Source organism: Bos indicus, chromosome 10 (assembly GCF_029378745.1).
Source record: "Bos indicus isolate NIAB-ARS_2022 breed Sahiwal x Tharparkar chromosome 10, NIAB-ARS_B.indTharparkar_mat_pri_1.0, whole genome shotgun sequence".
Lineage (NCBI taxonomy): Eukaryota > Metazoa > Chordata > Mammalia > Artiodactyla > Bovidae > Bos > Bos indicus.
This window is the reverse complement of record NC_091769.1, coordinates 1160536-1175862: the sequence shown is the minus strand read 5'-3', so window position 1 is coordinate 1175862 and position 15327 is coordinate 1160536. Positions and strand designations below refer to the sequence as shown.

Here is a 15327-nt window from a genome sequence, read left to right as displayed (position 1 = left end):
GAGCCATATGGGAAGCAGTTTAACAGAAGTTTAAAACATGGACTCTGTGGCCAGACTCCCTAAGGCTAAAATATCAGTTTAATCATCCACTGTTGTGAGACCATAATCAAATTCCTTCTGTTTCTCTGTTTCCTCATCTGTAAAACAGGAATAATCGTAATACTTACATCACAGGGCTGTCATGAGGATTAAATGAGCTATATTTGTAAAGCACTTAAACAGAGATATTTAAGTGTTTATTAAATTATTCAACAGCCCCACAAGGAGCCAAAAGCAGTCACACTCCTTGTACTGATAGTAAAAGCTTAAATCGGGCTGGTGAGGACACACAGAAGATAAAATGACACATCACCCAAGAGGGTATGAGATCTGAAAAATGCTGCCAAACATTAGATTAAATATAGACATTAAAATGCTGGACTCAGAGCATCTAGTATCTTCTCAAGCTTGGTGCTAAAATACGCCTGAACGTGCTTTCATATTCCTGCGCACTTAACTGAGGCTCCAGACCAAGCCTAGCCTCTGTGTGACCTTGGAAAACCTTCTAAACTCTCTCTGGATCTTTTGAAAAGCGTTGATGATCAGACTACCCGTTTGAAAGCTAAGGCCCAACTCTGATAGTCCCAGGAAGGTGGCCACCTGATCCTTAACAAAAAAATGAAATAAAAAAGAGGAAAAGCAATAGATGTTTTAATAGAATTTCAAACAAAAAGGTTGCTGGGTTGTACAGAAAGCAAGCCCTCCTCCTTTCCCTTATCTTCAGGACAAAGACAAAAACAGAAAGCCATTGGCCTTTCCCTCCTATTATATTTGAACAGAAAAGCAGAGTCAAGAACAGCCACCACATTCCAGGACCATCGGGAGGAGGTTATCTTGGGTCTCAGCTCCAACTTTGATGCGTCATATAGTATACACTCCTGAGAGGTCTCTCAGACAGACTTGTTAATAAATGCAGGGCTACCCCAGAAACAAACAGCCACATAAAATATGATTCGGTTTGTATGAAATGTCCAGAACAGGCAAATCCGTACAGACAGAAAGCAGGCTGGTGATTGCTGAGGACTGGAGTGTAGAAGAAATGAGGGATGACTGCTAAGAGGTACAGGGTTTCCTTTTGGGGTGATGAACCCGTTCTAGAAATAGGCAGCAGTGATGGTTGCAAAACTTTATAAATATATTAACTGCTAAATTTGTATACTTTAAAAGGGTTGCATGAGACTTCTATCTCAGCAAAAAATGGGGGAGGGCCAGGTCCACTGTGGTAATAAAGTTTCCTATGACTATCCAGTAGTCTGCTTTCTCTTATCAGTAATAGAAGGAAGTAGGGAGATTAAAGTCTTTCTGTCAACAGCTCTTGATAATGAGAAGGCTGGGATGACATTTCAAACTGCCTATACAGGGTGGCCAAAAAGTCTGGAAACATAGAGGAAGAGGATAAAGGTCCTGCTCTCAAAGGGAAATTATCTGCACAGAAAATAAGAGTAACCAGTAGGAAGGGGCCTCCTGATAACAAGCTGGTTCCACTGCCTGGAAGCCTGGCCAGGCCTCTAGCTGTCTTTGGCTCCAACACGCCGCCAAGACCTGGCAGGAAGCCAGGAGCACCTCAGCCCCACCCACAGATTTCCCAAGGTAGTGAGCCATGAGAAAAGCTGGGAAGACAGACAAGCTTTTCCAAATTTTATTTCTGCACCCTGCAGCCTCTTGGTCAACCAAGCTTGACCATTGTTGGCCACCCAACAGGGACCATTAAATAGCACAATCTGATGGCCCAAGGAGATGAAGCGGCAGAAGTGAACACAGAAAGGTGAGAAAGAAAGGGATTAGCAATAGTTTGGCGGGATCACAGCAGCCAGAATGACCTTAAGAATGTAAATCTTCACGTCACCTCTTATTTCGAACCCATCCAAGGCAGTCAGAAAACATGCAAATTCCCCACAACTACCCGAAATAAACTGCACACTGGACGTGCCAGCCAGTAGCCGTGGCTGGCTGACGCCTGCCCTCACGGGCCCTCCTTCGCCCCTCTCCCCTCTCAGAGCTCCCAGTGCACCAGTGCCTCCAGGGCCTGGTGCACATTGCTTCCTCCTCCAGGGTCTGCTCTCAGCTGGCACCTTCCCATCCATCAAGTCTTAACTCCAACAGTAGCTCAGATGAGTAATCTGCAGGGGGTCCCTGCTGTTAGCCTCTCCCACAGCTCCCTGTGAGTGCTCTGTGGAGGACTCACCACACGGTCACTATTTCATTATTTCCTGCAGTTTACTATGTGGTCTATCCGCGCACAGATGGGGACTATGTCCGCCTTAGTCCCTGTGTATCTGAGATGCTGCCACGGTGCATGGACAGCATTTGGTGTTTGCTTAATATTACTAGATGAACCAGTATTTAAAAAAAAAAAAACCACTCTGGCTGGCAAGAATTCCAACAGACGAGAGCGATTAGAGTGATGACAGATCACATCTTGAGTAACGCTGATTTAGGTGCTACTAATAGCACCATTTTCAAGGACTTTCTTTCTGACAATTACACCATCAATTGGTTAAGCAATGAATAGACTTATTAGGCTAATGTAACAGTGATTGCCTCAAATGTTTCCTAACTGGGGGTCTGTATGCTTTATTGTGCTTACAGTCTCCTTGAATCTCTTTCACAAAGCAGAGGCCAGGTGGGCCTCTAGACCCTCCCCAGGGTCTGCAGGCCATTCTTCCACCCCTTCAATCCCCCTCTTCAAGTATATTAAGCACAAGCTATGCTGCGGCTTTATGCTGGGGCTTCTCAGCATGACCTTTAAAAATGAGACTCCTTTAAAAATTCCAAAACCTAGGTTGCACCCGAGAGCAATTACATCATAATCTTCAGGGGCAGGGCCCAGGAATCAGTAATTTTTAAGGCTCCTCAGATACTTCCAGTGGGCAGTCAAGGCTGAGAAGCAGTGTTTTAGGGAAAAATCTAAGCACCCACAGAGACCAGCCTTCACTTAATGATACAGAATCCTGTATTCATTTTAAATGAGAGTCCCTTAGACAGCAAGATCAAATCAGTCAATCCTAAAGGAAATCAACCCTGAATATTCACTGGAAGGACTGATGCTGAAGCTCCAATACTTTGGCCACCTGATGCAAAGAGCTGACTCATTGGAAAAGACCCTGGAGCCAGGAAAGATTGAAGGCAGGAAGAGAAGGGGGTGACAGAGGATGAGATGGTTGGATGGCATCACCAACTCAATGAACATGACTTTGATCGAATTCTGTGAGATAGTGAAGGACAGGGAGGCCAGACGTGCTGTAGTCCACTGGGTCACAAAGAGTCATATACCGATTTAGTGACTGAACAACCATATTCATTTTAAAAGTAAGAATTCGGTCTACCAAAAGGAAACACCCTATGAATAAATACTAATAGACGTAGGTACTCATCAATTATCCCCTGAATTTTTATTTAAGTCATTAAAACCCCTTTATTAGATTTCTAATACTCATCACTCCTGTTAAATTGTACTACAAATGTCACTTTGCCTCAGAGTACTCAGAAAAGAAAATAAAGTGTGTCTACTTGATGAATAGAGAAATTCTAAAATATATAAAGCCCATTTACCTCAGAAATATGATCATGTCTACCATTTTAAAGAATTCCTAGCAATAAACAGGGACATTTAGCTTCTTCTAAATAAAAACAGCCAATAATATTCAATGGACTATGTAGAAAATGAATAAAAAAATGACTTTAAACAAATGATAAAACTTAAATTGACTCACTTGAAATTACTTTAAAATATGACTTTTAAAATGGCTGGAATTAATCCAATAGGCCACGGAAAAGCTTGTCCAAGCTCTGTCTGCCTTTAGTCACATCCACTTCCAGATACACAGGTCTACACACCCTACCGAGAAACGGACTTCTACTTTTCTAAAGCCTATACCAATGATCTAATCACACCAACAGACAAGGTTATGGTTCTCACAAGATTATACATCAAATGGCACTGATGTGGAGAAAACATTTTTTAAGCTCTGCAGTATTTTTCAAGAGCCATAGTCTCTGCTAGTTTAAAACAATTGAAGCAACTTTTATAAACCTTACAAAAGTGTTCCCCAGAGAAAAGCGTTTGGTCCCTGAATCGGGAAGATCCCCTGGAGGAAGAAATGGCAAATGTTTCCAGTATTCTTGCCTGGAAAAATTCCATGGATAGAGGAGGCTGGCAGGCTACAGTCCATGGGGTCACAAAGAGCAGGACTCGACTGAGCATGCACAGGAGATAACTTTTTCATTGATCTGAAAGTCAATCCAGTTTTTCTGGTCGGTCTTCACCATTTGGCATACACAAACAATATGTATGGTATTTTAGCAGATAATGCTGGGGCTGCTGCTGCTGCTGCTAAGTCATTTCAGTTGTGTCCGACTCTGTGCAACCCCATAGACGGCAGCCTACCAGGCTCCCCCGACCCTGGGATTCTCCAGGCAAGAACACTTGAGTGGGTTGCCATTTCCTTCTCCAATGCTGGGGAGGATCTCCAAATTCAAAACCAAGTAGTAGCCTATCTGTAGCTAGATTTTCTGGAGCCACTAAATGTCTGTACCTGACTAATTCAGTAACTACTACTTAGGTACTTTCGATTTAACTGTTCAGGTCAGACCTAACATTTTCCTAAAACACATTTCCACTTTCTAGTCACATATTAAATTCTAGCCAGGTCTATGATAGACAAGGTGTAATCATGTATTATTGGTGTCTTAGTCTTCCAGCTGACATTTTTTTCCTTTATTTTTATCCTTATGGTTGAGGAAAGTTGTAGAGACCAACTCAATGAAAGTAAAACCCATCAGAGTTCTCAGGAACAGCTGTAGAGTAAAACAAAATTCATTTAAGGGAAAGAATAATTCCTAGTTCAATGAATGGGGAAAAATGAAATCGGACAATATTTTTAAATTAAACACACTGTAGAGTAAATCTGAATTAAGTGAAAGTGAAGTCGCTCAGTTGTGTCCGACTCTTTGCGACCCGTGGACTGTAGCCCACCAAGCTCCTCCATCCGTGGGATTCTCCAGGCAAGAATACTGGAGTGGGTTGCCATTTCCTTCTCCAGCTTTACTATGTACATAAATATAAGGTGAAATGCACATTTAAATAATTATTAGGGAGAAGGAATCTACTCTCTGTGCGAGTTTCCCTGGAGGCTCAATGGTAAAGAATTTGCCTGCCAGTGTAGGAGAGGTGGGTTCCATCCCTGGGAGGGGAAGATCCCCTGGAGAAGGAAATGGCAACCCACTCCAGTATTCTTGCCTGGAGAACCCCAAAGACAGAAAAGGGTGGTGGGTTACAGTCCATGGGGTTGCAAAGAAGCAGACATGACTTCGCAACTAATACAACAATAATCCACTCTCTGATCTTGGTGAGATCTCCTCAAAAGTAAAGGTCCACTTTGTTCTACCTTTCACTTGTGCAGCTGTTAGAAGGCACACACCCTGCCACTATAAGCTGATGAAACATACATTTTGGCTAGTCATCAGGAGATCAGATGTTAAGGCTCTAAAATGTGTAACCTTAAGCGGTGAGTTACTCCTCTCTGGTCCTTTGACCACTCTCCCAGGAAAATGGGGGATGTGATGTAACTAGGACCGCTCTGGATGGGGGAAGGGGAGGAAGGGACAGTTGCAGGGGGAGTCACTTACGAGACGTAGGCTGGGTAACCAAATCCTATCAGGTTGCAGAGGAGAGAGGCTCCATAACCAAACACCAGGTACAACGCCAGCAGCCCGATGACACCTGGAGACGCGAGGACAGAAGTGGGTCGGGTGGCACACTGCAGCCTCAGCCCCCACCCACAGCGCACGGCTTGGCTCGTTCTAGGCGATGGAGAAAAACAAACCGCACCACGGCAGAGCCTGCGCCTTCGCGGAGCTTTGCCTCGGGTCTGAGGATACCCGGCAGGCCTCCTATTTGTGCCCTTCCTTCCACCATCCTCCCCTCAAGGGGCACACCAGCTGGAGGAGCCGTTTCTTTCCTTCTCCGAGGGTCTAGAGAAGTCGGGATTCCCTGGCCGGCCCGCAGCCCCTCCGCTCCCGCGGGGACACCCCTTCCCAGCCCCGAGCCTGGCGGGTACCCGGTGTTCCGCCACGGGCACCGCGCACCCTCCCGCAGGGGCCGCGCCGCTCCGCGCCAGCCCTGCGCTCCGCCACTGCGCTTGGCGTCCGGCCGCGGGGCAGACACGTCAGCGTCAGCGGTCCCCGCGCCCGGCGCCCTGGGCGCCCCTTCGCCGGGCGGCTCTGGCCTGTCCAGGCAGCCAGTCCCGTCCCTGAAGGTGCCCGCCGCTCGCCCCCATCTGTCGCCGACCCCGCGGTCCCCGTGGGCCTGCCCGGCAGCGGATGAGACAGCTGCCCCCGGGCCAGGCGGGGCAGGACCCCGCGGGCACCGGCCCTGCACTCACCGAGCGCGATGAAGCTCCGGTTCACGCCGGTCTTGGCCTCGATCTTGGCCAGGAGGTCAGTCATGCAGTTCTTCTGGTGCAGGAACTGGTCGAACCTCTGCCTCATGGCTGCAGACATGGCGGGGACCGTCGCGCTCCGCCTGGTGCTGTTCCTGGTGCCGGTGGCCGCAGAGCGAGGTGACTGCGCCGGGGCGGCGGGGCGGGCGACTGACGCGTCCCCGGCGGTTCTGCGCAGCCCCGCTCCGGCCCCGCCCGCCCGCCGCCCGCCCCTCTCGCGCCCGGGCGCCGCGCCCGGCGCCACACCCTGGGCGGCGGCCCTGCGCCCACGACTCCCTGCCCGGCGGCCGCCCCTCCGCCCCCACCTCTGTTAACTGAGTGAGCCCCTTTCAGAAATCGGACTGGACAGAAGGACAGAAGGAAAGTGGAGGCAGGCGGCCTTGTTGCTGCCACCTACAAAGTAGGAGGACTGGTTTGATGGACCTACACTGCTGTGTTATATCTACTAACACATTTTCCACTTAAATACTGAAATGCACGACCAATCCCCAAGAACTGTTTGATTGCAGACCTGCTTTTTCTTTCATGGCCGGTACTCGGCATAGCTTTTCTTACTTATAGATAACAGTCTTTTTGAAAAAAACCCTTAAAGAAACAAGACACCCTCCTCTGGGGACACCATTTCCAACAAAAGTACTGCACAACTTAAACCATTTCATGGTGGGCTTGGCATTCGCTTGATCTCTGATACCACGGAAATGTTTCTAGCCTCAGAGACAGTACCGTTTGCTTGCCTTGTGGTTGTCTAGTCGCTCAGTCATTGTCCAACTCTTTGCGACCCTATGGACTGTAGCCCGCCAGGCTACTCTGTCCACAGGAATTTGCCAGGCAAGAATACCAGAGTGAGTTGTGATTTCCTACTCCAAGGGATCTTCCTGACTCAAGGATTAAACTCGAGCCATCAGGGAAGCCCCGTTCTTGCCTAGAAGTAAAATTACTCTGGAGAAAATAGGTCCAAGTCTTAGGGCAGGACTTCGCTTTTCTTCCTTCAGAAGGTCCGGCTCCTGCTCTTCATCCACCTAAATATAAGCTCTTTTTATGGCTCCTATCGCACCCCTAGGAATGGTGACAAGGAGGCAATGGCACCCCACTCCAGTACTCTTGCCTGGAAAATCCCATGCACGGAGGAGCCTGGTAGGCTGCAGTCCATGGGTCGCTAAGGGTCCGACACGACTGAGCGACTTCACTTTCACCTTTCACTTTCATGCATTGGAGAGGAAATGGCAACCCACTCCAGTGTTCTTGCCTGGAGAATCCCAGGGACGGTGGAGCCTGATGGGCTGCCGTCTATGGAGTCGCACAGAGTCGGACACAACTGAAGCGACTTAACAGCAGCAGTAGCATGTTAATTCAGGAAACCCCCTTTGAAAGTAGTCTTTCTGACTCCTGTGATCTGTACCCTGCTGCAGAGTTTTCCTTGTTACTTAAGCTTCAACGTCTCCCCATCCCTTACAGACCAGAGCTACGATTCCTTAGGAAAGCATTCACCGGCCCCCAACATTCTCTCTTTACCCTCTTTCAAACTGACTGCCTTCCACTTCCACGAAAAGCTCCCTTGCCCACTCTTAGGCTTTTCCTTTTATGCTAATTCTCCTTCCTCTTTTCTTCCCCAGATTTTAGCTCAGTTCTCTCACTAGCCCCATCACTACCCAGCCAAATCAGTGACCAAATTAAACAAACAAAAAGCAAATATATAATAAGATTACTGTGATTACCACCCTGCTGAGGTGTCCATTTCTGTCTTTCTACCTATGGACAATTCTCAGTGTGGCAGCTACTTGGGTCTTTCTAAATTGTGGGTCAAGGTGTGCTGTCTTTTTGCTCTTAACCCTCCAGTAGTTTCCGTTGATGGAAAGAATGGCCTCAAAGTTACAGGTGGTATGTGTATGGTTTATCCTTCTCCCCTCTGATCTCATCTTGTATTGTGTGCTTCCTAGCTGTGCCTCAAACAAGCTGAGCACACTCCTGCCCCGGAGCTCTCACTTTCCTTCTACCTCAGTGGTCCTCAACCAGCAGTGATTCTGTCCCCCCAGGACATGTGACAATGTCTGGAGACATCTTTGCTTGTAAGAAAGTTGGTCACAACTAGGGTGGCAGATGCTACTCAGTTGCAAAAAGCATCTAGCAGGGATGCCGCTAAACATCCTGCAATGCACAGGTCAGGCCCCCCAAAAAGAAAAATCCAGCCCCAAATGTCAGTAGTGCTGAAGTGGGGAAGCCCTTCTCTATCTAAAACCTCCAGATAAGCACTTAACTGTCTTCTCCCATTCATCAGGTCCTTGCTCAAATGGCGAATCTATAAGGTCCCCTCTGATCCAGAATTGCAATCCTAACACTCTCTAACCTATGTCTTGCTTTTGTTTTTTTGTTCTACAACACTGACTACTCTCTGACATTCTATATGTTCTACTTTTTGTATTTTTTTCTTCCCCCAATAAATTATGAGATCCACAAAAGGGGGTATCTTTGGCTGTTTTCTTTATGTCTGTATCTCAAACACCTAGAATAGTGCTTGATACTTAATAGGTGTTCAGTAACAATTTGTTGAATTAATGAATATCTAACATGCATTGTGCTACTAAGTATTCTAAGTGTTTCATGCATGGATTCACGTAATTCTCATGACAGCATGGGGTAGATACTGTTTTATCCTCATTTAAAGGAGGGAAATGAGGCATACCAAGGTCTCAAAATTGATAAACGTCAGAGCTAGAATTCAGACAGGACTCTTACCCCTCAATGCACTGCTGCTGTAGTAGTTCTGTCCCTAAAGCGTGTCTGACTCTGGGACTCCATGAACTGTAGCACACCAGGCTTCCCTGTCCTTTGCTATCTCCTGGACTTTGCTCAAACTCATGTCCATGCCATCTAATCATCTCATCCTCTGATGCCCTCTTCTCCTTTTGCCTTAGATCTTTCCTAACATCAGGGTCTTTTCTAATGAGTCAGCTCTTTGCATCAGGTGGCCAAAGTATTGGAGCTTCAGCATCAGTCCTTCCAATGAATATTCAGGGTTGATTTCCTTTAGCATTGCCTGGTTTGATCTCCTTGCAGTGCAAGGGACTCTCAAGAGTCTTCTCCAGCACCCCAATTCTAGAACATCAATTCTTCAGCCATCAGCTTTCTTTATGGACCAATTCTCATAACAGTGCATGACTACTGGAAAAACCATAGCTTTGACTATACAGACCTTTGTCAGCAAATTGATGTCCCTGCTTTTTAATGCACTGTCTAGTTTGTCAGTTTTGCTTCCAAGGAACAAGCAGCTTTCAATTTCATGGCTGCAGTCACCATCAGAAGTGATTTGGAGCTCAAGAAAATAAACTCTGTTGCTACTTCCATTTCTTCCCCTTTTGTTTGCCATAAAGTGATGGGACCAGATGCCATAATCTTAGTTTTATGAGTTTTAAGCCAGCTTTATCACTCTCCTCTTTCACCCTCTTTAAGAGACTCATTAGTTTCTCTTCACTTCCTGCCATTATTAGAGTAGTATCATCTGCATATCTGAGGTTGTTGATATTTCTCCCTTGATTCCAGCTTGTGATTCATCCAATGTACTGCTGATATGGGTCAGATAGTGTCTTCAAAAAAGATAAGCTGGAGTGATAATCTCCTTCTCATTTGGAGGTAGGATCTTTATAAAGGTAGTAAATTAAGATGAGTTTATCTGGGTGAGCTCTAATCCAGTATGACTAGTGTACTTATAAAATGAGGAAATTTGGATGAGATAGAGACAGACATGGACAGAGGAAAGACAAGGTGAAGACACATGGGGCGAAGCCAGACTTCTACAAGCCACAGAGACCTGCCCTCATAGATCTTGAAGGAAACCAGCTCTACCAACACATGATCCTGGCCATCTGGCTTCCGGAACTGTGAGACAATACATATCTTTCACCGAAGACAGGCAATTTATAGTTTAGTCATGTACAGAAGGAAAAAATAAAGGGAGAAATGCCATGCAGAAATTTTACATTTTACATTAAAATTTTACATGTTACAGCAGCCCTAACTGATATAACTGGCTACCAGAATAACTGAATTTTAAGTTTTTAGCCAGTTGTGAATTTAATTTCCTAAGTAAATACAGTAATTACTCATTTGTCTGGAAGTCAAGGTCATGTTTTTGAGAACTTCAAATGATTCACAATTTGATAGTATTATTATGTTTTAAGCCAAGGAGCAATGTCCTTTAAGTGTTCAAATCAACCTATATTTTTATCTCAACTTTTCATATTGTGTCAACATTTGTATAATATCAGCTATGCATGAAGTATCTAGAAGCATACTATTCATTTAGAATTCTTTTGTGGAAATTTTTCTACAATTTTCTAAAATTCTGAAATTTTCCCCAATTTTCTGTGAAGTTAGATTGCAAGTTTTTCTCCCTTTCATTATAATACTGGCAAGATGAGGCAGCATAGTAAGGCATAGTGTGTGTGTGTGTGTGTGTGTAGCACAGCCTCTGGACGCGGCCTATATGGGTGAAATCCCAGTGTATCATTTAGCTCTGTGACTTTGGGCAAGTTACATAAGCTTTCCGTGCCTCTAGGGGTGACATTAGAATCTATTTCACAGGGTTGTCATGATGATTGAATGAGCTGCTATTTCTAGAGTTTTGGGAAGAGTTCCTGATGCAAAATAAGTGTTTCTTAAATATATATAAATACGTTTTGGCTGCACCACATGGCATGCAGGGTCTCTAGTTCCCTGACCAGGGATCGAACCCATACCCCCTGCAGGGGAAGTATGGAGTCTTGACCACTGGACCACTGGTAGTCCTTCATAAGTAATTTAAGAAAGAAAGAAGGACAAACATAACCAGATGCTAAAATTGAGCTAAAGGAGTACATAGTTCTTGCCTTTAGGAAGTTACAGTCAAGTTAGGCAATGTGGGACCCTTAGCTCTTTCAGTCATCACCACAAAGCTTAGACTCTTTCAGAAATAAGAAAAGAGATGCAGAAGATAAGAACTCAGCCTTAGGTCTCAGACCATTCACCTACTCATATTCATGGAGTATATCCTGGGTGCCCCATGCTGACAGACCTGAGAACCAGACAGACCAGGTCTCTGTCTGGAAGGCCATGGAGCAGGCTGGCCTGAAGCAGGTTGACTTTGGCAGTTCCTAAGAAGGAAGTCAGGCTAACCTGGGATGATGCAAATGATGTTACTCCACCCTTTTCTGAGCTACAGAACAAAATTCTGCCAGAGACCTATGATCAGGTCACTTTAGTTGTCCACAAGCTGTATCTTCAGGTTAAGATAACTTCTTAACTGCTTGAGGTTATTAATATATTTCTGTTCTACCTCTCATATATGTTAGGAAGAAGTTGCACTGCATAGTTTGCCTTGTAATCTCTTTGTTACCCTCCCTCCACCCCAAATATGGAGGCGGAACCTTGCATGTTCCTGGATCCTGCCACCCAGGCGGTGGCTAGCCTTCCCAGTCAGGAGACCCTCCGACCCTGTGGACACAGCCCTGTTGGCGCACAACCCCCATCCCTCTGCTGGAGGAGGTTAGTGGTGACATCATCAAAATAAAAAGAGCAAAAGACAAAGGAAACAAAACCTGAGGCACAGACTTTCCAGATGACAGGAGGAAAATGCAGAGGCTTAATAGAATTTAAGAAAGATTATTGAAAGAAATAAAATGTGAAGATTATTGTGCTTCATTGAATACATTGGAATTACATTTTATTTGCTTCATTTGTCTTCAGTTCAGTTCAGTTCAGATCAGTCGCTCAGTCATGTCTGACTCTTTGGGACCCCATGAATCACAGCACGCCAGGCCTCCCTGTCCATCACCAACTCCCGGAGTTCACTCAGACTCACGTCCATTGAGTCAGTGATGCCATCCAGCCATCTCATCCTCTGTCGTCCCCTTCTCCTCCTGCCCCCAAGCCCTCCCAGCATCAGAGTCTTTTCCAATGAGTCAACTCTTGACAAGTCAACTCTTGGCATGAGGTGGCCAAAGTACTGGAGTTTCAGCTTTAGCATCATTCCTTCCAAAGAAATCCATTTGTCTTAGTCTTCAACATTTTCTACTGAAAGTATGGACAAAGCATTGTATTATGTGTTCCCATTTATCAAACAAGAAATTCAGTAGGTTCGGTCTTTAAGTTGTGTCCAACTCTTTGCAGCCCCATGGACTGCAGCATGCCAGGCTTCCCTGTCCATCACCAACTCCCAGAGTTTGCTCAAACTTGAGTCGGTAATGTCATCCAACCATCTAATCCTCTGTTGTCCCCTTCTCCTCCCGTCTTCAATCTTTCCCAGCATCAGGGTCTTTGCCAATGAGTCGGTTCTTCACATCAGGTGGCCAAAGTATTGGAGTTTTGGCTTCAGCATCAGTCCTTCCAATGAATATTTAGGTCTGGTTTCCTTTAGGATGGACTGGTTGGATCTCCTTGCAGTCCAAGGGACTCTCAAGAGTCTTCTCCAACACCACAGTTCAAAAGCATCAATTTTTCGGCACTTAGCTTTCTTTATAGTCCAACTTTCACATCCATACATGACTACTGGAAAAACCATAGCCTTAACTAGACGGACCTTTGTTGGCAAAGTAATGTCTCTGCTGTTTAATATGCTGTCTGGGTTGGTCATAGCTTTTCTTCCAAGAAGTAAGCATCTTTTAATTTCTTGGCTGCAGTCACCATCTGCAGTGATTTTGGTGCACCAAAAGATAAAATCTCTCACTGTTTCCATTGTTTCTCCATCTATTTGACATGGAGTGATGGGACTGGATGCCATGATCTTCATTTTCTGAATGTTGAGTTTTAAGCCAACTTTTTCACTCTCCTCTTTCACTTTCATCAAGAGGCTCTTTAGTTCCTCTTCACTTTCTGCCATAAGGGTTGTGTCATCTGCGTATCTGAGGTTGTTGATATTTCTCCTGGCAATCTTGATTCCAGCTTGTGCTTCATCCAGTTCAGAATTTTGCATAATGTACTCTGCATATACATTAAATAAGCAGAGCGACAATATACAGAAAGTTGAATTCTAGAAAATAACTTCTCACAAATGAAAATAAGTCAACCTAGGCATATCCTTTTGTTCTTCAAAACATTTGTAGTCTGAAATTGAATGTCATGTGTCGTTGGTATTGCATATAAATCTAGAGATTTTCACCAGGTATAAAATGTGCAGTGCATTTCACCCTTCCAGTTCTCTCATAATGCCTGCACAGGAGACAAATAGAAAATAAGTCACTGGTAAGTTGTTTCTCTATGTCAAGACCAGTTAGGCCAGTTCTGGACAAACCATAGCATTTGGATTCCATACTGAGATTGTCCACTGACCCTGGGGTCTGTTTCCAACCATAGAGAGCAATCCAGATTTACCTCATAGCCTGCAGGGTGGTGTGCATTTTTTCACTCTTCTCTCCATGTAGGAGAAGGATGAGAAAGATACACTTTTGTGCACTTCTCTTAAGTGCATCAGGAAAATGCACTTAACTTGAATGAAGGAATTGAGCAGTTGTATTAATTTCCTTTGGCTGCCTTGACAAATTACCACAAACATGGTGACTTATAACAGCACAACTTTACTGTCTCATAGTTCTCTGTATCAGAAATCTGACAGATGCCTCACTGGGCTAAAATCAACATGTCCTCAGCAAGGCTACTTTCCTTTCTGTAGGCTCAGAGGAAGATTTGACCTTTGGTTCATTTTGGATTTTTGGCAACGTGTAGAGTCTTGTGGTTGTAGGACTGAGGTTGCCATTTCCTTCCTCATCTTCAAAGCCAGCAGCTGTCCATTGAATCCTCTCGTACTTCAAACTTCTCTTCCTTTTTCTTCCGTCTCATCTCTCAGACACATCTGCCTTTCACTTCCATTTTTAGGGTCATGTGATTATGTTGATCCTACCCACATAATCTAGGATAATCTGCCTATTTTAAGTTCCATAAACATAAAAACATCCCTTTTGCCATGTAAGGGGACATAATCACAAGTTCTGGATATTAGGACAAGAACATTTTGGAGGGGGTGGTCATTATTCTGCATGCCATAACAACATACACGGAGTGTCCAAAACCAGCATCAAGGTCCCGGAAAGAACGAATACGTTAAGCTCAGTGAGCTGGTGTAGCCTTTCATTCACATTGAAGGCCTGCCCAGGATATAGCAAAGGCTTAATTCAGGCCCTGGAGTAGATGCCCTGGCTTACTAGCTGCATAATCGTACGAAACTTCTCCAACTCCAAAAACCCCACTTTCTTCAGTGTATAAAGTGAAGATAATGTTAGTGTCTACCTGCTATAGGCTGAATGTTGTGTCCACCCAAAATCCACGTGTTGAAACCCAATTCCCAGCATGATGGTATTTGGAGATGGGATCTTTTGGGAAGTAATAAGGTCACGTGGGTGGAGCTCTCCTGAGTGGATCTAGCACCCTTGTAAAAGATTCCCCAGAGAGCTCTCCTGATCCTTCCATCATATGAGGACACAGAGAAGAGATGGCCGTCCTTGAACCAGGAAGCCAGTTCTCACCAGATATCAGATCTAGCGGCTCCTTGACCTTGGATTTTCTAGCCTCCAGAACTGTGAGAAAGAAATGTTGTTGTTGAAGTCACCCAGTTGATTTTTTTATGGCAGCCTAAATGGACTAATATACTACCTCATAGGGTTGTCAAGATAAATTGCACACTCCAAAAAAAAAAAATTTGCACACTCCATCTCAAGCATTTCTTAGAGTGCCTTGCCTCATGAATGCTGATAAAATTTTAGCTCATCTGAGAGATTCATATATACATGAAGTAGCCATAAGAAGTAATGTCAAAAATTCCTCTCTTGCCTCATCCTTTCGATTTCAGTATTTGGTATCTGTGAAAATGAAAATTCTCTAAAAG

The 15327-nt window shown here is 44.9% G+C and overlaps 1 protein-coding gene across 1 annotated transcript in view; it reads right to left on the bottom strand.

The window, feature by feature from the left end:
* The window catches only part of REEP5 (receptor accessory protein 5), a 50620-nt gene extending 43972 nt beyond the window's left edge, over positions 1–6648 (bottom strand). Inside the window, exons 1-2 of the mRNA XM_019968007.2 lie at positions 6423–6648; positions 5668–5761 (exon numbers count right to left, since the gene is read on the bottom strand). Of these exons, the coding sequence (XP_019823566.2) occupies positions 5668–5761; positions 6423–6540 (212 nt within the window). The 5' untranslated portion in view covers positions 6541–6648. The remainder of the gene's footprint in view (positions 1–5667; positions 5762–6422) is intronic.
* Positions 6649–15327: the final 8679 nt, after the last annotated feature.